The 23,621-nt window shown below is 46.1% G+C and overlaps 3 protein-coding genes across 3 annotated transcripts; 2 read left to right on the top strand and 1 right to left on the bottom strand.

The window, feature by feature from the left end:
• Window positions 1–2,128: 2,128 nt before the first annotated feature.
• LOC112902261 lies at window positions 2,129–3,420 on the bottom strand. The gene is made up of 2 exons (XM_025971229.1): window positions 3,114–3,420; window positions 2,129–2,987 (listed from the first exon to the last, which is right to left on the bottom strand). Exons 1-2 carry the CDS (start codon window positions 3,374–3,376, stop codon window positions 2,378–2,380), a joined length of 873 nt encoding a protein of 290 aa, XP_025827014.1. The 5' UTR covers window positions 3,377–3,420; the 3' UTR covers window positions 2,129–2,377.
• A 203-nt stretch (window positions 3,421–3,623) lies between these two features.
• LOC112902260 lies at window positions 3,624–5,414 on the top strand. Its single transcript, XM_025971228.1, has 2 exons — window positions 3,624–4,248; window positions 4,599–5,414. The coding sequence occupies exons 1-2, from the start codon at window positions 3,826–3,828 to the stop codon at window positions 5,055–5,057; spliced, it is 882 nt and encodes a 293-aa protein (XP_025827013.1). The 5' UTR covers window positions 3,624–3,825; the 3' UTR covers window positions 5,058–5,414.
• A 15,293-nt stretch (window positions 5,415–20,707) lies between these two features.
• Window positions 20,708–23,285, top strand: LOC112903117 (nicotinamidase 1-like). The gene is made up of 5 exons (XM_025972333.1): window positions 20,708–21,020; window positions 21,502–21,685; window positions 22,082–22,215; window positions 22,297–22,482; window positions 23,074–23,285. The coding sequence occupies exons 1-5, from the start codon at window positions 20,859–20,861 to the stop codon at window positions 23,158–23,160; spliced, it is 753 nt and encodes a 250-aa protein (XP_025828118.1). The 5' UTR covers window positions 20,708–20,858; the 3' UTR covers window positions 23,161–23,285.
• The last annotated feature ends 336 nt before the right edge of the window (window positions 23,286–23,621 follow it).

Genomic DNA, 23,621 nt, shown 5'->3' on the forward strand with positions numbered 1-23,621 from the left:
ATTAGAAGTATTAAATATAGATTAATTACAAAATTAATTGCATAAATAAAGACTAATTCGTGAGATGAAGTCTAATTAGTCCATGTTTTGACACCGTTGTGCTACAGTAAATATGTACTAATGATGGATTAATTAGGCTTAACAGATTCGTCTCGTGAATTAGTCTCCATTTATGCAATTAGTTTTATAGTTAGCTCATATTTAATCCCTCTAATTGGCATCCAAACATTCGATGCGACCCGAACTAAAAATTAGACCATTGCATTCTCTGTGCCTTGTTTATGTATCTTTGTCTGCATGTGCTGCAGTCCCTACTAATAACTGAAGAACCAGGAGGAGCTAACTAAAATCAATGAACTCGTCCTGTGTTACATCAGCAAAAAGATTAGATGCAACCAGCAGCGGAACAGGGTCCCAGATTTCTATTATTTTCTCCTCAGGAAAATGCTTGGATTAAAAGTAGAGTAATATTTCTAAGCTGTAGGGTAACACATATGGCACAACTGATCACAGCGATATTTAATCCTTAACCCTTGGCATTGTAAATAAAGCTCAGGAGGATCAAAAATAATATCATTTTGGAAGGATCGAATTAAGTTGGTGTGCTAACTGGTGTGAGCTGGTTTGATTTTACATAAACTTCAACGTAATCTTAGCTCTAATGTTAAATGTGTAAAAGATATATATAAGTAGCTAAACATAATATACCGGAAACCTAGGGGCAACCACCAGTTCCAATCTAGTATAGTATATGATATCAGCGTAGTAATTCCTGATAATTTGGTTTTCAAATCCTCGTATATGTTGATGTTTGCAGTTGTCCATTTTAAAGATTTATCAACGTTTGCAACATTTCAGAAAAATTGAAGCACCCGCAGGGGAATTTGGAAAACATCAGTGGAAAACTATACAGTTTTGTTTTCCAAACTCTCAATAAGGGGTTTTCTGCAATTATTACTCCCCTGCCCTGCACCCTGGTAACCGCTCTGTGCTAGAGAGAGAGAGAGAGAGAGAGAGAGAGAGAGAGAGAGAGAGAGAGAGCAGCAGCAGCAGCAGCAAGGGAACACCGCGGCTCCGCCGAGATGGCGTCTTCCACCTCGCCGCCGGTCGCCAACGCTAGATACTGTTCCTTACCCAGTGGAGATTACCTAGTTCTCGCGTTTCCTAGACAAAATCAGTAGTATTTGGCGCGTTTCTTTAGATCCGGTGTCCAACGTCGCAAGAGATTCCCCTGACCGGGGTTTTGGGTTTATGCTTAAATTCGAGAGATTCATAACATTTGATTGATTGTTTCTCGAATCAATATTCAGTGCGAGATGTTTGTTGGGGGGCGGGGGGTGAGGCACCTGAATTTAAGGCCCGTTTGGTTGTGCTCCAAAACTGCTCCCTGCCGCTACAGCTTCGAGTCCCAGCCGCTCTAGCTCGTAGCCACTTTTGCTCCCCAACTAAACCGTTTGGAAACGCTTCTCCCTTGGCTCTAGCTCGGTCTTGGCAGCAATGATGTCCTCCAGGCGACAGCAGCCCTCGCCGCCGCGGATTTCCCCGCCTCACCCCCTTTCTTCTCCCCCACCCCTCCCGTGTGCTGGTGAGGCTGCAAGCGGAGGAGTCGAGGTGGCACGCGCTGTCGACGAGCCGCTGCTCCTCTTCAGCCAAGGCCTGGAGCAGCAGGGCAGGCTTGCGGGTGGGGAACGAGAATTGATTCCGCCCTACTCAGGGGAGGAGTAGGCGCCATTTTTCCCATTTGGCAACGTTCCGCAGAATCTCGCACGGTGTGGAGCAGAGGGAGCGCTGCTGAACAGGACCTAAGCAATCTACTTCCAAGTTACGTGATGCAATGCAACTTAAGTATATGTCAGTTTCTTTTTTTTTGGAAACGCATTCACTTTCTTTTTCAGAGAGGGTATGTAGCAAAAACATCTCTAAGCTAATGACCAAAGATCCAGGGAAACGATTATATCCTTGTTTACAGTTACAGGTGACCAGACATGAGAAATTCAGAGCCAGGAAAAGCAGAGCATCCTATATGCGACGCACGCTGGTAAGCCCTGCGTTGCGTTACTGAAGACCATGTTGCAAAGCTTATGTAACCAACCAATCTTTCAAATCTGAATGAGAAAGGCATTACCAGTTTCATCAAGCACACCGAAGCTCACTATAAGATATAATGTTTTAAAGTGGTTACACAGCCCTGGTACACGCTATTATATATGTTTGCTACTTACTTGTAGACGCTGAAAGACATAGCGATAAAGGCAATAATAGGACAATGTACTGTGGAAAATACTGAACATATATATAACCTCTCACACATACATGCATGGTGCGACAATTTTACTTGCAAGACTCATTGTGCTAGCTATAGCACTCACGGACTTGATCATGAAATGGCGGGATGACAGTGTAGATGGCCATTTGGTGGAACCGTGCTACCATCGGGCGGGATCTTGAGGTACTCGAGGTGGTACAGGCCATCTTCGCCGCGCAGCTGACCTTTCCCCACCACGTCGCCGCTGCTCTGGTCCTGGACATGGCACTGGCCGCGGCCGAACATGATGATGTAGCCGCGTTCTGATAGCTTCGACACGGAGACCAGGATGACTCCGGCGCAGAAACCAGGGACGTAGAGGACTTCGGGGAGATGGAAGCCGTCCCGGCATATGGTGCCGACCCCTGCGACGGGTAGCTGCCTCCCATCGCGTATACGTATGTAAGCGGAGGCGATGCCTGATGGAGTGACCATTCTGACCGACGACAGGAGAGAGATGTCGCCGACGGCGTGGTTGGTGGCTCCTGAATCCAAGATGAGACGAGGCTCAGCCAACGGCCCGGACCCCATGTTGAGCTGCGAGATGCACCCATGGCTACGCTGCTGGGATCGCCTTTCCGGGCCGGGACTGTCTTGCCGCACCGTCGTTTCGCCCTCTTGCTCTAATGCTGCAGCGCAGGTTTCCGAGACTTGTATAATCCCTTGATTTGGGTCCCCATTTCTACCCAAATAGTTTGATTGAGTTAGCAGCGCTTGCAGTGGACTCGAAGCCTGGTGGCGTAGGATGTGATATATGGGAAAGAAAGAGAAACGAAAAAGAATCGAGGAAATAAATACTGGTGCCTACCTGGGAGACGGGAAGGCGTCGTTGGTGTAGCCGTCGTGCACCGGTGGTCGAGCGCCGAGGAGCTGTAGGAATAGGAAGAGCCTCTCCAAGAAGCAGTAAGAGGGGAAGAAGGAACGAGCAGGCGGCGACGCCATGGCGAGCTGATGGTGAACAAGAGTGAGTTCCCTTAGTGCCAAGAAGAAGAGGGAAAGGAAGGATTGGGTGGCTGAGTGCCCCCGTCTGTCCTTGTCACTAGCTCGCTCATCGTCGACTCCGCCGGCCATCCATATACAACAACAGCCTTGGTGGCGCTCCGGCCCTTGCTTGTGATCATTTGCTAGTTTATTTATTATCCTATTCGTAGGCTAGCCGCCATGGACGACTCTGCGCTCAAAGACAAGAATGGCGACGGCCGTCTACACACTCCGGATGGCAACCCCGCACCAGACGGACGAGCCAAATTCCTCGTATGCCATCGGGTAGTACCTCCAATCCCCAAGTCTGCCACCGCTAAAACCAATATCTCCGCTCGTCCTTTTTGTGACTACATGCTTTTGTTTCTCCCTGCTGCCATCGACGGGTTCGCCTGCCTTCAGGGAGGAGTATAGAACTCAGTCATAGCCATAGGCAGGCAGACAGACAGATCGAAGGACACAAATCACAAACACGGCAGCAGCAGCAGCGGCGGCGCGGCCCCTGCTGCTAGCGTGGCGCCACCAGAGATCAGAGCGTCATGGAAGAAGAGGGAGGACAGGGTGAACCCCTGCTCGCCGCTCAGGCGGGCGCAGCGGCGGCGATGGACTCTGACGGAGCCGGCAGCGTCGTCCCTTGGATGGCGCGTGTGGTCTTCATCTTCCTCACCTTCAACTCGGCCATGGCCGTCAACCGGTCTAACGGCTACCGAGCTGATGTCGCCTTTGTGGTGTCCAGCTACGCGTGCCTCATGGCCCTTTTCCTCTGTCTGCGGCTGTTCGAGAGACCGCCGCCAGGATCCGCCACCAGAGGGATGGTGACGACGACGGTGCTCGCCGTCATTTCTTCCTTCAAGGTCGCGGGCATCATGCCCGTCCCGGTGCAGCTACTGGTGTGGGGAATGGCCGTCGCCCCCGTCGTCGGCGGGTTCTACGCGTTCTTCGTTTACTGGAAAAAACGGAAGGTGTGTACCAAGTACCAACTGCCGTGCTCTCCTAGTTGCCTTGCTCTTTGAGAAATCTTTCGAGCAGCTTGATATGTATATTTTGGAGGAAAAAAAATAATGACCGTCGTCCACTGTATGTACGGATCTTGTTCTCACCACAAGTCCCTGGGACTCCAACGGCACCTCACTAATGCTTTTATTACGTGCTTGCTTCATGTAAGCAATATAGTTGTAGTGTATTGTGGCATTATATACAGCCCATTTCAATGATTTTCGGGGCTAATTGTTTCTTTTCTTCATTTCGATCTTGCCAATATCTTTTCGCATCAAGGATGATGATACTAATTGCTGCATGTGCTGTCCCACAGGATCAGACAGAGAGGGGCTTTGTGCTGGCGACCTTAAGATCGCAGTCGCCTGAGGCGGACCTGCGCGACGCTGCACGGTCCGGAGCACGTTTGATCGCGGACTCCGGCGCGACCAGGCACGCCGTCGGCGACATCTCGCTCCTAGAGGGCTTCCAGCCCTACAGCCCCCCCTTGGTGGCGACGCAGGCAGATGGGAGCTACCTGCGCATCCTCGGCACTGGGCGCATACAGAGGGGCAACTTCAGCATCCCCAACGTGTCCCTCGTCGAGGGGCTGCGAGACGGCCTCATCTCGACACCCCAGCTAGATACTGACCACGGCCTGATTTCCTGTTTCGGCAACGGAATATGCAGAATTATGGAGACCGACGGCACCGAGGTCGGGGGCGCCATTCTTGAGGGGGATGGTTCCTACGTGCTCCGCTTCCTCAATGTCGCAGCACCAGCTCAGGTGCAATAAGGAAGATGCAGATCCAAAACCCACATATATAGCCAATGCCAGGTGTTTCTTTTCTTCTTTTTCTTCATCTTCCTTCCCCTTCCTCCTCCTTCCCCTTCTTTTCCCTCCTTTCTCCTCATCAGACGTTGGATCCGCCCTTGGCTAGCTCTTCATGATGGGTACGAACTTTCCAGGTTTCATTCAATACGTAAGGTAGTGTGGACATACTCACTTTCCCCCCTCTAGACTAGAGAAGTGACTCGCATTATTGATCTGGAATACCGCGAGTGGAATGAGAAAAAAAATTGTGGTGGCTGTCGCTTATTTGATTTATGGTTTTCCTTACTGTGGTTATTACAGAAATTTTCTTTTTCTGCATCTTTTTTGGCTTGATTATTCCCAAAGAGCGAACCAAAAAATTCGTTACGAGAACAATGAAATTACAGCAGATCATCAGACTTTAACATCTACGCATAGAATGCATAAGAACCAGATTAACTGAATTACAGCACATAAGGGCTCTAAAGTGATTAACCAAATAAAGGCAACTCCAATACGAATGACCAGACCAGAAACCTACTCTACCAGCCTTTTTGATTTCTCTGCATGGAGCTAGCATCTAGACGACAATATGAAGATGTGTTCTGTCTAGTGGATGAGCCTAGTGCTTCTGAAACATTTTGTAAGGTTCTCACATGCAGATATCTCGAGGTAAGGCGGCACCAATTTGATCGAGTATTCTGCTTCCAACTTATGTGATGCAACTTTCTTCCCGTCCGCACTCAGTAGAAGTTCTACTATGAACCCCCGTTTGTTTTTCTCGAATACACAGGTAGTAACCCTTTTCTCCTGCAATTGATGCTTTATTAGCTTGTGAATCGGTAGATCAAGCCATTCCATACTTTGATGTTAACTGTGAACTCAGCTGGCATCCGAAGGAAGCAGCTTGACTGAAACTACTGGAGATGCAGAACCACTTAAACATTATCTGCACACTGAACATTAACACCAACTTTAAGAGTAAATTAATTGGCTATCGCCTCAAAAATGAACTAGGGAACCACTCCTTGTTAATCAGTAATCTAGCAAACTAATACCTGCCTTGCAATCAACCAGGTCATCAGCTCGACCAAAGTCCATATATAGTCATGCCATCTCAACGTAGAAAGAACTAAGATAGAGAGACCTATCTACAACTATAGTCATGATTATTGACATGTTATCTCTGCCTCTTCCGGCTGGCCTACTGTGATTACTGCCAGGCTTTCAATATTATGTACTTTAAGTATCTTTCAATACTCAAAGTGATAAATGAGTATGCGGATATATACACAGCGGTATACTGATGGTGAGAATAGCTACTCGCGAATGTAGAAAAAACATTATCTCCTATATATATCCACGGTGTGGCTCCTGGACCCACTGCCCAGAAGTTCCATCCTGCCGTATATATGCACGCGCGTTGCCCAGCCAGGGCATGTCGACAACGCTTCCATGCACGATCAAATTAAGAGCTGTCAATTCCCGGCCGGTCAGGTGGGGAAGCTCAATCCTGAATCGATGGCGAAAGCATAGTCAGCCTGGCCGGGCTGTATTGCGTTTGAATACTTGGTAAGATTAACATATTCAATATTTTGTGTAAACAAATCGTCAAAACAACCCATTTATTCAAAAAAATGAAAAAAACTGTTTCAGCAATTCAGAAACATTTTCAACATTTTGAAAAAGTGAGTTCAACATTAAATCCTTAAATTGTTGAAAAAATGATTTAGAAATTCTCTAGTAGTATATCAAAGTTGTTGGAATAGCATGTTGCGTTTATTGAAATTTTTAAATAACATAATAATATATTCATACATGATCTCATCTTGTTGCATTAGAACTCCAATAAAAAATAATCTTCAAATGGTTTACAAACAGGTCACGCTCGAAGTTTGAAACCCACACTAGATTCCGATCTTCCTTCCCTACTCCTATGCTGACCCACGTCCTCCACCCGTTAGCATGACTTCAGCGGCAGCCCCGTGAAAACAGATTCTCATCACCAACACAACAAAACCTATTCTAGTACGCCACGTGCAATGTGCGATGTATAAGAAAAACAACATCCGGAAGATGTAAAGGATTTCCGGCCTCCACCTTTTAACAATACTATCAGCTGGTCGTCATCAATTAAATTAATCCTCGAAATTTTAGCAAAGAGACTTGTTGTCCATGACAAGGCAACATCATCGGGTTGGAAGTTGAGAAAAGCAGTGTCATATATAACAATACTAGTACTATTTTACTACGCTTGTTACAAGTGGTGGTTGAAACATGAGTCTATTCCCATTCCCATTTCAACCACTACTATAGGTCCTGTGCCTTTGCTTTTTCATAAAATTCACTTGAAATTTGAACTTTGTGGTTTTACAAAAAAAACTCAAAACTGTGATAATTAAATTGAGCCACTAGCCAGTTTTCTCTTGGAGGATAGAGAAACCGTTTTATGGTTTGAGCTAAAGGTGTTTTCCAACTACTATATTAGAAAGTTTCTATCTTCAACCTTTAGAAAACCGAAAATCGATGTGCCAAAACTAGCACGGAATTGTTGCTGGGTGTTTTCGTTTTGTCCGTATTGAGTACTAAAAGGTTGTATATGTGTCTAATTCTGGAGTTGAAGATGAAAACTGGACTTTTGTGATAGTTGGAGGTTGAAAAATCGGACTTTACCATATCTTTTATATTATTATGTTGTAATATCTATGTACAGGACTAAATTATGAAACTATATTAGGCTTGTCACATGGATCCAAAATAACACACTGCAATACCCGTGAATATGAAAGGACATTTGTTCCCTCTTGTTTGGGCTGCTAGGGAGTCATGTGGTAGCTGGTCGAATCTTGCATTGGCATGCTTTACAGGCTGCCTGCGATCTGCAACACTATCAATCTCATCATCTCATGGAGGAGTTTTATATTTTTAACCTTTTTTTCAAAAAAAAATATCCCGTCCGGAACTTTATTTGCACCACCAACCTTGTTTCCTTCCTTGTCTGTGTTTACAATGTAGTTATTCATATTTTATATCAGTGTCATATAACTAGTTCATTCGTTTTATTTCCAGTAGTATAGCAGGGTGTTTACAATGCTCAATATAATGGGTGTCTGGCGACCCTACTACCCAATGCATGCTTTCATCCTGGACTCAGGAGCTTCCCATCACCTGACTGGGAACAGGCAGCTCTTTGATCGTAGAAGCTCTGCCCCAGTGATCGACACCCTCTCGGTGGGCAACGCTTACCGGATGGAAATAGTGGGTCGCGGATCCATAAGCCGCGGCAGGATCACCCTTCCGGACGTTCTGTACGTGCCGGCGCTCGGTGTGAATGTCGTCTCCGTCTCGCAACTTGCATCCATGGACTACAAAGTTGAGTTCACCCGCCATGGGTTCTCGGTGAGGGAGAGTCTCGGTGACGAGGTGGTCAGTCGAGGAACGCGAGTTGATGGAGTGCAATCCTGATTGTGTTTGCTTCTACTGAAGAGCACAGCGGCAGCCATCTTCTCAGTTGTACATCTCCAAAGAGCCACAGGTACATCCGAACAGTAGCTTATTACTGGAATTATCATCGATCATGCATTCAACCCTGTACCGATATTGAATTGTTCATTCTGCCAGAAACTCCTGTAGACTACTGTAGTTTTCACTTGCAATTCGTCAGGGTAAAAAGTGATTAACACGGTGATGATTGATCATCTGTGGTGAAATCAGACTTCTTCTGAGGCAGTAGTTGGATGTCTGTTACATGTGCATCTTTTAGTCGGCTCTCTGCACTCTGAACCAATGACGGTCAAAGAAAGAAACAGGTGCAGCCTTCTTGTTTGCTTCTACTGAAAACAACGGCGTCTTCTGCAGCCATTTTGTGCCTACATATCTTCTCATTTCTATATATCCTGAGGACATTAGGTACATCTAAATTAGCTTTTGAGGTTAGTACTTGGAACCGTCATTCAGTCAAGAGCAGGTTCAATTGCTCAGCTTGTGTGCGAGTTCATGTAGCACGATATGACTGAGTACTGTATTTTTTTTACATGTACGTCTATATGACTGAGATTGATACCTGAAACAGGTGTTGCTCTGCTTCTGAGTTCACAGAACTTCGTCAGGTTGAAATTCACATGGTGATAATTGACCACTTGGGATGAAATCAGACTTCTTCTGAATTGGTAGTTGGATGAACGTAGTAAGACGTCTGTTAATATGTGCACCTTTTAGTCCGCACTGAAGAAAACTAGATGAAACTTTCTCATGTCTCTTTAATTGGGTTGGGTCTTCTTGCATGCACACACACAAACTAGATGAAACGCAAATCTTGATAGCATTGATTATTCCTCATAAACGAATTATTAGCATATATATCTAGAGGAAAATTATTGATGACCCAATACAAAGAACGTGAGGAAACACAAGCTACTGATGCACTGATACTCTCACTTATGCATGCCATTTCGATTTTCCTTTGTTGCGCAAACACTCAAACGTGGACTGTAGCTTATATAAACCATCTCATTGGTCTCACTGGAAAGCTCATATGCTCCATCTTTAATTGCAGTATGTGCTGTTGCACTTGTACTTGTTGCTCAGTGCCGGCAATATATTAGGTGAGAAATTGGAAGAAACCAAAATCCCACTATATGTATAGGGGAAGAGTGTAATATACATGTACGTGTTGTTGTATGGGATGCCAGATACAGGTTGTCGCTTCGGAGCATCATCTTTGTAATGTACTTGTCCTTGTTGTTTCTGACTATCTTGCAAAAAAATTTCAAAAACTATATGTATGTATGAATCTTGTATTGTAGATCAAATATAAGTAAATCAACATTCAAAAAGAAATCAAGTCACTTACATGGTTCAGAAGAATAAGCCTCATCGCATCTAATTTTCCTCTGTTTGTTACCGTTGTTATTGTCATATGTTACCTACTTTTCTTCTCAGTTGATTACTCAAACCTGTGGTGATATTGAGCTGTTCATTCAGAGCAGAGGTTCAGTTGCTCAGCTTGTGACTGAGTACTGTATCTGTGACTTATACGCCTATATGAATGAAGCAGGTGTTGCTCTGCTCAGTTCGTCACGGTGAAATTTACATGGTTATCGTTGATCATCTGTGGCGAAATCAGTGATATCGGACTCGTTCTGAATTAGTAGTTTGATCAACGTCTGTTACCTGCTCATCCTTTGTTGGCACTGATCATGCTGATCAGCCTCTCCACGAACTCACCAACTCTATGAACACTCAGATGGATGAAAGGATACACGCACTACGTAAGAACACAGACTCTGAGATAAGCACTAGCACACAGAGAGGATATTCGGTGCTGCACACCAGCACTAGCACTTGCACTTTTGTTTCTCTTCACCGCGAGCACCCCCTACTGATACAGACTCGATGACTCAAATAGCCGAACGGCCAAGGCTCACACAGCTGCCGATCCGGAATTCACTCCACTACTAACAGCCTTTGCATGCCACGCTATCTCTGCACGTTGCTGCATGCACGGGCTGACCACTTCCAAATGCCTTATCTCCAAGTAGCTCACGTACGCGTACTTGACGGACTCCACGCTTGGCCGCACGACTCGGCCAGACACGCACGCAAAGCCTGCTCACAGACTCATGTACACGATAGCTAACCTGGACACGACTGACACACATACACACATCATGGCTGCCGAGATCTGTTTGCACTTGCAAATCCTAGCCACTACAGCACGTTGCACGACACAAGATCAACAGAAATAAAACTACAAGATTAACTCTAACATCCTTTACTCTGCACTATGCAGCCATGGCTGTGAAAGAAAGAAACTAGTGCAGCATCGATTTCCCATCTTCACGGAAGAGACCGTGGAGCCTCTCTGTCTCGTCTGCCGTACCTGCTCATGGCAGTTCCGGCAAATCGCCAAATCGGCCGCCGGCCAATCGGTGAGGGGGTGCAGCCGTGACCGTGACTACTGCCTGCGGAACCAGCAACATCGAGTCGCCATTGCAGCCGCGGCAGCTAGGACTGGCGGGAGGAAGGACAGGGGATTGATCTTCGTGATTCCACCGGAAGGGCGGCGGCGGCGGCCGGGCGGGACGGCGAGAGGAGGGCCCGTCCAAAACCAGGGGTTTTTGAAAATATTCATAAAACTTAAGGTCTAAACTGAAAATATTCGGATTGCGATTATTAATGTGATGGGGCTATCCGTAAATATTACCCGCCAGCGTCAAGACAACCGCTGCGAGCTCCTGCTGCAACCGACGGCGTCGTCCGCTCGCCCCGCCGCCGTGCGTTCCGCGCTTGCCCGTCATAGAATCCACCCTTCTTGCGGATTCTCCCAAGCGCCGCCGCTCGCTGGCTGGCTGGGCACAACGTCAAGATTCCTCCCCAGAGTACTCTGCTCCGGCCACCGTCCCGGCATCCCCTACCAAGTCTCGTGCATTCCACTTGCAAGGTGCCCGTCCCTACCCTTACTCTGTCCATGAATGCCATCATCTCTCTCGCCGGTTTCTACATGTGCTGCCGCCGCTGCGCTTGACTGGTGTGCTGGCAGGAGGTGGCGCTCGAGGTGCTCGACACTTTGCTCATACATCAGTGCAAAGATATGATGGCTATTGTTATTGCTTCTCCACATCATGCATCACTGATATCTCCGACGCTCTCGCAATTAACCCAGTAGCTTGACTGCTTGACTAGTGATCAACATGCTAGTTCAAGCTTGAGATATTGAGCGACACCAAAACATTTGCATGACTTTAGACTACCTACTGCAGGATTATTCGAGAACCAAACTGAGGGTACCTTCAAATTTGTGTGTTCTTCATACTTTGAGCGTGCGCACACCTAATAGGCCCCTTATTCTTACAAGTGGATTGAAAAACAAAGTATTTTGTCTAGGACAGTGTTTGGGTTGCGTCCATATCAATTCATGGACAAGCCTGTCCCAGAGCATGGATAAGAAATGATACATTTCATTGTAGTCATGAAAAAAAAATCAAAAGCTATATGTATGTATGAATCTTGTATTGTATGTCAAATATAAGTAAACCAACATTCAAAAGAAATCAAGTCAGCTACATGGTTGAGAAGAAAAAGCCTCATCGCAAAATAATTGTTTCTCAATTATTATATCCCTTGATAAAAGGTAAAAGGTAAGGCCGAGCTAAATATTTTTTTTGTGGCAATATGAAGCATCAGTGTATGGCCGCGCACACACACAAACATTGGCGATTCCTCATAAACGGATAGAAGAAAATTACTGATGACCCAATACAAAGAAAGTGAGGAAACACAAGCTATTGATGCACTGATGATACTCTCACTTATGCATGCCGTTTCCATTTTCCTTTGTTGCGCACGCACAAACATGGACTGTACTGCGAGAAAAAGTAACACAACTATTTTGTTACTTTCTTAAATCTATAACATAAAGTAACTGTAATGCGAGAAAAAGTAACATAGCAACCTACAGTTGAGAATGTAACTATACTGCGAGAAAAAGTAACATAGCAACCTACAGTTGAGAATGTAACTATACTGCGAGAAAAAGTAAGACAATCATTTTATTACTTTCTTAAATTTATAGGAGAAAGTAACTGTACTGCGAGAAAAAGTAACACAGCAGGTTCTCTAGTTAATGCTAACGGGAGACCCCTCTCCCTGCAGTTGCCTAGCTTCGTTCTATATGGACTCAAATTTGCACAGATCTCAGGTCATGATGAGTACAATCATGTATACTTTTTCATAGTGGATGCCATACAGTTTGATGTGCTTGTGTCTTCGTTATTCATTCCATATGCACATGCCATGTTAGTGTATGTCCTATATGTGTTAGATTGATCTCCTAGCCCATCGGACCCTAACGGGCCGATGGGTCACCTCACCTATGCGCCCTGATCGGGGGCGCTCCAGCTCAACCCTAGCTGGTGGGCCCCCGTCGCGCCGCGCTATAAAAAGGAGGTGGGGGCCAGCGGCACGAGACACGAAGTTCACCGGCCGCCACCACCCCACCCACAGTCAACCCCTAGCCGATCTAAGTCAAGCGCGGTTGCGGCGGGAAGCTCCTCCGGCCATCACCCTCGACGCCCCTGCTTCGACCCCGAGCTCGCGGACGCATCCACACCGTCGGCCACCGCGACCTTGTACACCTACGGCCGGACCGCCCCGAGCTCCCCGTGCTGCACCACCATGGCGGGCACGTCGGCATCCGCTTCTGCCCAAGGGCACGAAGGTATTGCCGTGCTCCTCTCTGTCTCTCTCAATCTCTCTCTCTGTATCCCGATTAAGCAAACCCAAAGGAGTTTTCCTAGTCTAATTAGCGCAGTAGCAGATCCAGAGGTTTACATTGGTATCAGATGCCTAATCTACTTGCGTTGATTAGTATTGGGAGATTAAAGAGAAAAGAACCCAACAAAAGACCCCAGAAAGAATCCCAGTACAGATCCCCGCGATACCCTAACCCTAACCCTAACCCTAGCACACACACAGGAGAGGGGCGGCGGCAAAGGGGTTACTTACCTGGCCCTTCTTGCGCCGCCCACCGTCCACGGGACGCCGGTGCGCCCACCAGACCTCCCGCGAGGCCTTGGGCCCCGCGCGGACAGAGCTCGCGCGAGCTGCCTCCGGGCTGCTCGCCGCGCCATAGATCCGGGCACCACGGTGAAGCCCCTCGACGGCCGCGCACTCACCTTGCGGTGGACGCGCACGCCGGCGAGGGGCTCGCCGTGGCGCCGCTCGGACGCCGCCGGTCGCCGTGCTCCTCTCGCTCACTCGCTCGGGCTGAGGAAGACGAAGGCGCCGGGGACCGGGGGGGGAGGAGAAATGAAGCTAGGGTTTTCGGGGGAGAACGGCGACGGGGTTTTGATCGCGCGAAATCGACGCACAGCCGTCGATCTTGATCGTGCGGTTGCGATCGAGCAGCGCCCAGTTGGGCCACTTTTGGCCCACGCGGGCGAGCGAATGCGCGGCCCGGGCCCAGGTTTTTTCGCCCGGACGCGCGAGCGCCTGCGCGGCCGTGCGCGAAGGGAGGCGGGCCGGGCCTTAGCAGGCCGCGCGTGTGTACGCGCGCGCGCGAGTGGGCCGGCTGAGCCGCTTGCAACAGAGGAAAACAGTGCGCTTTTTCAATTTCCAGAATCACCTTTTCAATAGAATTTGATTGAATTTGATACATTTCAAATTCAAACTTGAATGAACTTTGATGCACTGTTTATAAAAGATAAATTTTGACATATTTTGATAGAATCACAGTTTTTCCGCTGCAAAGATTAAAATATGTCAACGGGATAATTTAAATTTGAACCAACGGGATAATTTAAATTCTTCAAGGCAAATAGATAATTTTTTTCTGATTTGTAATGTTATTATCTTTTGACCAACGTTAACAAGTGATAACATTGCAATTTTTACTGAGTTACCTTTTATAGATATTTTTCATGTATTATCTCTATTTATGCCCAACGGTATTCTAGATTTAATACAAAAAGAGATTATGCCTCAATTTCAATAGATAACTTTTTATGTATTGATTCTAGTTCTGCCCAACGGTGTCTTAGTTTTAATACACAAGGATATTGCATATTTTAATTTCTAACCAACGTCGTGTTTATACATATGCAATAATTTATTTGACTTTAATTTAATGTTTTCACCACTCATGAATGTTTTTCAGGAGGAGTATCAATGATGTTTTCCATCAACGATATTCCAATATTAAAGGGAGATAATTACAATGAATGGTACAGAAAGCTGGATCTCTATTTCATCATGGGTGAACTGGCTTGGGTCCTAGCTACACCGACTCCTACAGAGCCTGTGTTTCCTGAGAGAGAGGACACAGACACAGATGCTTCTTGGAAGCAAACAGAGCTTGCTTATAAGAAAGCAAAAGCAGATTATGAGAGACTTTATGCAAAATGGTTCCCTGCCAACAAAAAGTGTTTGGCAGTGGTAAAGAACACGATTGAGCCTGCGATTATGGGCTCAATCCCAGATTGTACCACTGTCACAGAGTATCTTGAAAAACTAAAGAATCAGTATACTGGTTCTTTAAAGACTTATGCAACCCAGTTGATCAAACAATTGGTTTCAGAAAGATACACTGGCGGTGGTATAAGGGAACACATTCATCGCATGGTCAACCAGAATAACAAGCTAAAATCTTTGGACCTTGCCTTCAAGGAGGATCACATTGTCCATCTGGTTTTTGCTTCGTTACCAAAAGAGTTTGACACGTTTGTTGTCAATTACAACACCCAACCGCATACTTGGGACATTGAAAAGACCATTGCAATGTGTGTTCAGGAGGAGGAAAGAATAAGATCCACCACTGGCGGATCTTTAAATTATGTAAACAAGAAGAAAAATACCAATTTCAAGGGTAATTTTTCTTCCTCCTCTAAAGGTAAAAACTCTCAACAACACAGACCGCAGGAGGGACAGGCTCTCGTAGATAAAGATCAGTGTCTCTACTGCAAAGAGAGGGGTCACTACAAGAAGAATTGTCACAAATATTTAAAGATGATCATGGAAAAGAGAGGTGAGAATATTATTTCATTTGTAAATGAATCCTTGTATATAGAATATTCAAAATCTACTTGGTGGATTGATTCAGGAGCGACTGTTCATGTTGCAAATTCTTTACAGGGATTCCATTCGACGAGAACCACTCAAAGAAGCGAAAAGCAAGTTAGAGTGGCAAATGGAGATCAGGCAGACGTTGAAGCAGTAGGAGACGTTCATTTGGAACTTGACTCTGGCTTCGTTATAGTCCTTAGAGATGTTTTATTTGTTCCTTCTTTACACAGAAACTTAATTAGTTTATCTCGCCTGGATAAAGATGGTTACTCCTGTCTATTTGGAGATGGCAGGTGCTTAATTGAATGTAATGATACAGTTATTTCCATTGCATTCAGAAAGAATGATCTCTATTTGATATCGTTACGCGAAAGTGTGAATTCCGTATGCGATAAGAGTGCGAATGTATTCTCGTCTACACTCGCGAATAGAAAACGTAAGAGAACTCAAGATGCGTCGTCGAAATTATGGCACTGTCGTTTAGGCCATATTTCGAGGGGGAGAATAGAGAGATTAATTAAAAATGAAATTCTTCCTCTATTAGAGTTCTCTGACTTAGAACAATGCATTGAGTGCATAAAAGGCAAATTCGTTAAGAAAATAAAGAAAAATGCTAAGAGGAGCACATGTGTATTAGAAATAATTCACACAGATATCTGTGGTCCGTTTAATGTAAAGAGTGTGGATGGATATGACTCGTTCATAATATTCACAAACGATTATTCCCGTTATGGATACATATATCCAATTAAAGAAAGATCGGAGGCTTTGGATAAATTTAAAATATTCAAAACCGAAGTAGAAAATCAACACGATTTAAAGATTAAAATCGTAAGATCCGATCGTGGAGGGGAATACTACGGTAGACATACCCAATATGGCCAAGTTCCAGGACTTTTTGCGAAGTTCCTGATGGAACAAGGCATAGTAGCCCAGTACTCGATGCCGGGCGAGACTCAGCAGAACGGAGTGGCTGAAAGACGCAATCGCACCCTAATGGACATGGTGCGAAGCATGATCAGTTACTCCACGTTGCCAGTGAGTTTATGGATGGAGGCACTGAAAACCGCCATTCACATTCTTAATAGAGTTTCAAGTAAATCGGTGCCAAAACGCCGTATGAAATGTGGACAGGAAGAGTACCCTCACTGAATCACCTGCGGGTGTGGGGGAGTCCTGCTGAGGCAAAAGTGTTTAACCCGACCATTGCAAAACTAGATTCGAGAACGGTATCTTGCCATTTTATTGGCTATCCAGAAAGGTCAAAGGGTTTTCGTTTCTACTGCCCAGACAGATCGACGAAATTTGTAGAAACGAGGCACGCAGTTTTCCTAGAGGATCAAATGATCCGGGGGAGCGGCACAACAAGGAAAATTGATCTTGAGGAGAAGCGGGTGTATACACCCAATCCCGTGATTCAGGAATCCTTTTTCCCGCTGCCCGCTGTGTCTGCACCGCCAGTGCAAGTCACTGCGATGCCGACACCTGTAATGGCTCCTTCTGTGGTGACGATGAATGAGGAAGAGGAACCCATTCATCAGGCTCCTGACGAGCCAATTGCCGCACAAGAAGAGGAGCACCAGCAGCCCCAAATAGATGAGGCACCGCAGGCTCAGGCTCACGGGAGACCTCAAAGAATAAGGAAGCGCGCTATTTTTAATGACTATGAAGTCTATAATAGCGAAGAAATTCAAATGGAGGATGATCCCACTTCATTTGAAGAAGCCATGAGAAGTGAACATTCGTCGAAATGGCTTGACGCTATGGAAGACGAAATAAAATCGATGAGTACCAACAAAGTGTGGGACTTAGGGGAAATTTCTAAAGGAGCCAAAACAGTAGGCTGCAAATGGGTCTACAAAATTAAATATGACTCCCAAGGGAACATAGATAAATTTAAAGCACGACTCGTGGCTAAAGGATACACACAAAGAGAAGGAATTGATTACAACGAGACTTTTTCCCCAGTCTCTTGTAAAGATTCTTTCAGAATCATAATGGCTCTTGTAACTCATTACGATCTAGAATTACATCAGATGGATGTGAAGACAGCATTCCTGAACGGGGATCTAGATGAAACCGTCTACATGGCACAGCCGAAAGGTTTTGTTGTGGAAGGTAAAGAAAAATTAGGATGCCGTCTGAGGAAATCGATTTATGGGCTAAAGCAAGCTTCAAGACAGTGGTACTTGAAGTTTGATAAGACAATAAAAGAATTCGGGTTTAAAGAAAATATCGAGGACAATTGCGTTTACGCAAAGTTCAAAAATGGGAAGTACGTCTTCCTAATTTTGTATGTGGACGACATTCTACTGGCAAATAGTGATGTCAGTCTGCTGCTAGAAACGAAAAAGTTTTTATCCTCGCATTTCGAGATGAAAGACCTCGGTGAAGCAAGATTCGTCCTAGGAATCGAGATTCACCGAGACAGATTGAAAGGGGTATTAGGACTGTCGCAAAAGACATATATAGAAAAGGTACTAAAGAAATTCAACATGCACAAATGCAGTGCCTCACCTGCACCTATAGTTAAGGGCGACAGATATGGGGAATTTCAATGCCCCAAGACTCAATATGAGATCGATCAAATAAAAATAGTATCATATGCTTCTGCTGTGGGAAGCTTACAGTATGCACAAGTGTGCACACGCCCTGACATAGCTTATGTTACCGGGTTACTTGGCAGATTCCAGAGTAATCCAGGATCGGAACACTGGAAATTGGTAAAGAAGGTTCTGCGCTATTTGCAAGGAACAAAAGGCCTCATGTTAACGTACAGAAAAACAGAATCTCTGCGTATCGTAGGATACTCAGATTCCGATTACGCAGGAGATGACACAAAATCCACGTCAGGATATGTGTTCACCCTAGCCAGGGGAGCAATATCGTGGAAAAGTTGCAAACAAACCGTCACTACATCGTCCACAATGTATGCCGAGTTTGTTGCGTGTTATGAGGCTACAGGGCAGGTGAACTGGCTAAAGAAATTCGTACCCGGTCTGAGAATGGTTGATAATATATCTAAACCATTACAGTTGTACTGCGATAACGAGCCCGCAGTAATGTATGCTCACAACAACAAGATAAGTGGTGCTGCCAAACACATAGATATAAAGTATTATGTTGTGAAAGATAAAGTCCGAGATCAGATCATAAATCTTGAGCATATAAGCACAGTGAAAATGCTTGCGGATCCGCTAACGAAAGGCTTACCACCCAACGTGTTCAAGGAACATGTAGCTGGCATGGGGCTAAGGGATAGCCTGTGATTTTCGGACTACAAGGGCCCAAAAGGTTAAAGAATCCATTTCTGAATGGAAGTGTGAATTGTAGCTGCTAAATCCATCGACAGATGATCGTGACGATGAGGCATGCTCTATACACAAATCTATGACGAAACGCGAAAAAGGTAAAAGTAAAAGAAAAGTACAGGGTGAGATCAAGGGGGAGACTGTTGGATTGATCTCCTAGCCCATCGGACCCTAATGGGCCGATGGGCCACCTCACCTATGCGCCCTGATCGGGGGCGCTCCAGCTCAACCCTAGCTGGTGGGCCCCCGTCGCGCCGCGCTATAAAAAGGAGGTGGGGGCCAGCGGCACGAGACACGAAGTTCACCGGCCGCCGCCACCCACCCACAGTCAACCCTAGCCCATCTAAGTCAAGCGCGGTTGCGACGGGAAGCTCCTCCTGCCATCACCCTCGACGCCCCTGCTTCGACCCCGAGCTCGCGGACGCGTCCACACCGTCGGCCACCGCGACCTTGTACACCTACGGCCGGACTGCCCCGACCTTGTACACCTACGGCCGGACCGCCCCGAGCTCCCCGTGCTGCACCATCATGACGGGCACGTCGGCATCCGCTTCTGCCCAAGGGCACGAAGGTATTGCCGTGCTCCTCTCTGTCTCTCTCAATCTCTCTCTCTGTATCCCGATTAAGCAAACCCAAAGGAGTTTTCCTAGTCTAATTAGCGCAGTAGCAGATCCAGAGGTTTACAATATGTACTCTATATGCTACCGAGCCTGTGTGGAAAACGAAAGACCCGCGTACCTGCTCAGTTGGAGCTGCTCCGGTCGCAGATCCTGTTCCAGAGCGACGGCGAGCTCGCCCACCCGCCGCGCGACGGGGGCAGCGTTGGGTCCGTCCTCGTCGACGTTGGCACCGGCTTCTGCACCGCCGGCGCCGGTAACCTCGTGAGCATCCTCCTCCTCCTACTTGTGTGCGCTGTGGAAGTGTGATCTCCACATGGGAAAGGAACCGAATTGGAAGAGCTGCCGTCCTCCTCCTTGGTTTTACCGCTTGTTTTCTTCTGCTTGCGGACCAGCAGTATCGAGTCGCCATTGCTGCCCGCGGCTATTCGGAGCGGCTCTCCTCCGTGCTTGCTCTCTCCGGGAGGATTGGTCTTCGTGATTGCCACCGGAAGAGCGGCGGACGTGCGGGGCGGCGAAAGCAGACCCGGCCAAAACCAGGGGTAATTTTGCAAATATTCGGATTGCGATTAGTACTCGCGATCCAAATCAGGAGAGTATATGTAAAATAGAGGGCTTAAAATGCAAATACTCGGATCCAATCTAGGGTGTATATGTAAAATTATGAGGGGCTATCTCCAAATATTTCCCGCCGCCGGCGACCTGGAAATCACGGTGAGCTCCTGCTGCCACCGGCGATGTCCGCTAGCCTCGCCGCCGTGCATCCCGAGCTCGCCTCCCGTCCCATCCACGCGCCTAGCCTTCACTGCTTCCGGATTCTCCCACGCGCCGCCGTCGCTGGCTGGCTGACCACACGTCGAGCTTCCTCGCCCGCCAGAGTACTCTGCTCGCTCGTCTCCGGCCACCATCATTGATCATTGCATCCCCTGGCAATCCTGGAGCATTCCACTTGCAAGTTGCCCGTCCCTCCCATAAATGCCATCATCCCTCTCGCCGGTCCGTACGTCCGCTGGACTGGTGTGGCGGCAGGAGGCGGCGCTCGAGGTGCTCGACGCTTTGCCCACAAGAAGCACCGACTGTTCAAGGGCCTCAAGTGCGGTAGCTCCTTTAAATCAATTCTCTATTCCGTGCGGAAAAACAAAGACCTGCATGCTTGCTTGAGTCGCGATCGCGAGAATAGTTTAGGAGCGCGCCTCCTTGGCTTTCCCCTCGATCCATATCCATCAACTGGCCTCACCGTCGAGAGGTCAACAGGGACCCCGCCGTGCCGAACTTGTCGACGTCGCGCGCCGCGGATGGGGTCGGATGCCTCCGCCGCTGAGGTTGACCTGCTCCGGTCGCAGATCCCGTTCCAGAGCGACGGCGAGCTCGTCCTCCCGCCGCTCGACGGGGCCGGCGTTGGGCTCGTCCTCGTCGACGTCAGCAACGGCTTCTGCACCGTCGGCGCCGGGAACCTCGTGAGCATCCTCCTCCTCCTACTACTTGTGTTCATGGCAACTGAAGTGTTGACTGAATGACTGATATCCATCTGGGAAAGGGACCGAACTGAAAGAGCTGGTTTCACCGCTGTATTGTCTTGTTTTCTTCTGCTTGTTCTGTAATCTGTTTTCCTCCTCAGCTTCTGTCATGTTGGTTTTCCTTTTACCTCCATTTAGGATTAAGAGTCGCTGATTCTTTTGTTATCAGGGCCAGATTGGGATCCAAATCCTAAGGAGTTGAGGTTTCAGTAGTACTAATTAAGTAATTGGAACAAGAACATTGATAATATTCCTGCAGCAATTTGCCGCGTCAGAGTTCCCGGTGATGTTCGAATTCGTTATGACTGAGTTTCCCCAACTCTCTTCATGTGGTAGTATGTAGTTACTGTTGCTTATGAGTCTGACAAATTTGTTCATTTTAGATTCTAGTGACTAAACGGTTTGTGCTTTCCAATTGAAGGCTCCTGCTACACCAAACAAACAGATAGAGAAGATGGTGGGAGAGGCTGCTAGGCTCGCTAGGCAGTTCTGTGACAGAAGCTGGCCAATATTTGCATTTCTGGATTGCCACTTTCCAGATAAGCCCGAGGATCCGTTTCCACCTCACTGTATCATTGGTAGCGGGGAGGAGAACTTTGTTCCAGGTTGGTGCTAAACTCTCGATCAGGCTGCGCATCTCGGGAGTTCTTGCTCAGCTTTTGTGCTCTGTCATCTGATTTTCTGTTAGATTCAGATCTTCAGTTAACGATTTACTCTGAAGGAGATGGACTATGAAACATTGGTTGCTTTGAGTAGTATTTCACAAATTTCAATTCAATGTGTTTTCTGTTAGATTCAGATCTTCAGTTAACGATTTACTCTGAAGGAGATGATGGACTATAAAACATTGGTTGCTTTGAGTAGTGTTTCACAAATTTCAATTCAATGTGTTTTCTGTTAGATTCAGATCTTCAGTTAACGATTTACTCTGAAGGAGATGATGGACTATAAAACATTGGTTGCTTTGAGTAGTGTTTCACAAATTTCAGTTCAATGCGCAGCTCTGGAGTGGTTGGAAAATGAGCCGAATGTGGTTATAAAGCGGAAACATTGCATCGATGGCTACATCAGCTCCATAGAGAAGGATGGATCCAATACCTTTGCTGATTGGGTTGGGAAACATCAGATCCAAACCGTGAGTTTGCCCTTGCACCCAAGGATTTTATAGAAATGCATCCACCTATTGTGCATGATCCGGGCGATTGGCTCGATGCAGATCTTGGTGCTAGGAATATGCACAGACATGTGTGTCTTGGATTTTGCAAGCTCTGCTCTTGCTGCTAGAAATATTGGTCGAGTACCTCCGTTACAGGATGTTGTGATTTACTCTGAGGGGTGTGCTACATATGACCTTCCTGTTGAAATTGCTATGAATGTGAAAGGAGCTTTGGCCCATCCACAGGTATTGAATCACAATCTCAAATCCTGAAGTCATAAGCTGAACAGGGATACAAATTTGCGTTAAATCATCAGCGAATGCACTTTTTCAGAACAATAGCACTTGTGTTGATGTTTTCATAACATCAGATGCAGAGAAGGCTATTTCTTTGATATATTTCTTCGATAAATATCGAATTATTTATAATTCAGTTCTTTTCTCTCTTATAAAAATTTAGATCCATAAAAAGGGTAAATAATTTTTTGTTTCAATAGACTCTAATTTTATATCTGTTGAAACCATTTTTTTTAAAAGAACATGGCAGGAGAGCTGCCTGTTGTATTGAATATAAGAAAAGCCCGGATAGGGTTAAAAAAACATTCTATTTACATGCTGTAGCAGGCAAGTGAAAGAGGGGAAAATCAGGAAAAAGGAAGCTCAAGAAACACTGATAAGAGAATATTTTTGGAAGCACCTCTATTTTTTTTGGAGCGGCCTGATAAGAGAATATTGAGCGAATTGGAACATTAATAGATTAAAAATGGTACTTTTTGTCGTAAGCTAAGAAGAATGAAGATCCTAACAATGAGTCAACTCACCCTTGTATTGTTGCAGGACTTAATGCATCATGTTGGGCTTTGCATGGCCAAAGGAAGGGGTGCAAAAGTAGTTGACAGGGTAGTCTTTGAACCATCTGAGTGACTCAAGAACTTATCATTGTTCCCATATGGCATAGTTTTTTTCCTTTTCTCGTTATCTTTGTATGTAATGACTAAATTTGCACTTAATTAGCGTGTAATTTAAAGTGAGGATGGATTTAATTTTCATTTTGCTTGTACAATATTTTTATGGTGGACAATTCTCATACGCGGAATGAGGAGGTGGATCTTCACCTTCCTATTTGCAGTCTAATGAAACATACTATCACTAGGAAGAGGCAAGATAATCACACATGGAAATGTGGAATCTTTGGTAGATTCTTCTATCCAGGGGCGGAGCTAGAAGTGCCCTCCAACCCAGGATAAATCAGTGGACAAGTGCTAGATTGATTAAAATTATACTAAATACTATTGCTTTAGGTTTAATTACTATATAGATTTATACGGGATGAACTGAGCTGGGCCCCTGCTTCTATCCAGTTCCAGAAGAAAAGAAGCATTTAC

Source organism: Panicum hallii, chromosome 8 (assembly GCF_002211085.1).
Source record: "Panicum hallii strain FIL2 chromosome 8, PHallii_v3.1, whole genome shotgun sequence".
NCBI lineage: Eukaryota > Viridiplantae > Streptophyta > Magnoliopsida > Poales > Poaceae > Panicum > Panicum hallii.

Coding starts and splice junctions, on each gene's coding strand:
- LOC112902261 (XM_025971229.1), bottom strand. CDS start 3,376: ATGGCCGGCGGAGTCGACGATGAGCGAGCTAGTGACAAGGACAGACGG. Junction 2,988..3,113: donor GACGCCTTCCCGTCTCCCAG/GTAGGCACCAGT, acceptor CTATTTGGGTAG/AAATGGGGACCCAAATCAAG.
- LOC112902260 (XM_025971228.1), top strand. CDS start 3,826: ATGGAAGAAGAGGGAGGACAGGGTGAACCCCTGCTCGCCGCTCAGGCG. Junction 4,249..4,598: donor TTTACTGGAAAAAACGGAAG/GTGTGTACCAAG, acceptor GCTGTCCCACAG/GATCAGACAGAGAGGGGCTT.
- LOC112903117 (XM_025972333.1), top strand. CDS start 20,859: ATGGGGTCGGATGCCTCCGCCGCTGAGGTTGACCTGCTCCGGTCGCAG. Junction 22,216..22,296: donor GGAAACATCAGATCCAAACC/GTGAGTTTGCCC, acceptor GGCTCGATGCAG/ATCTTGGTGCTAGGAATATG. Junction 22,483..23,073: donor GAGCTTTGGCCCATCCACAG/GTATTGAATCAC, acceptor GTATTGTTGCAG/GACTTAATGCATCATGTTGG.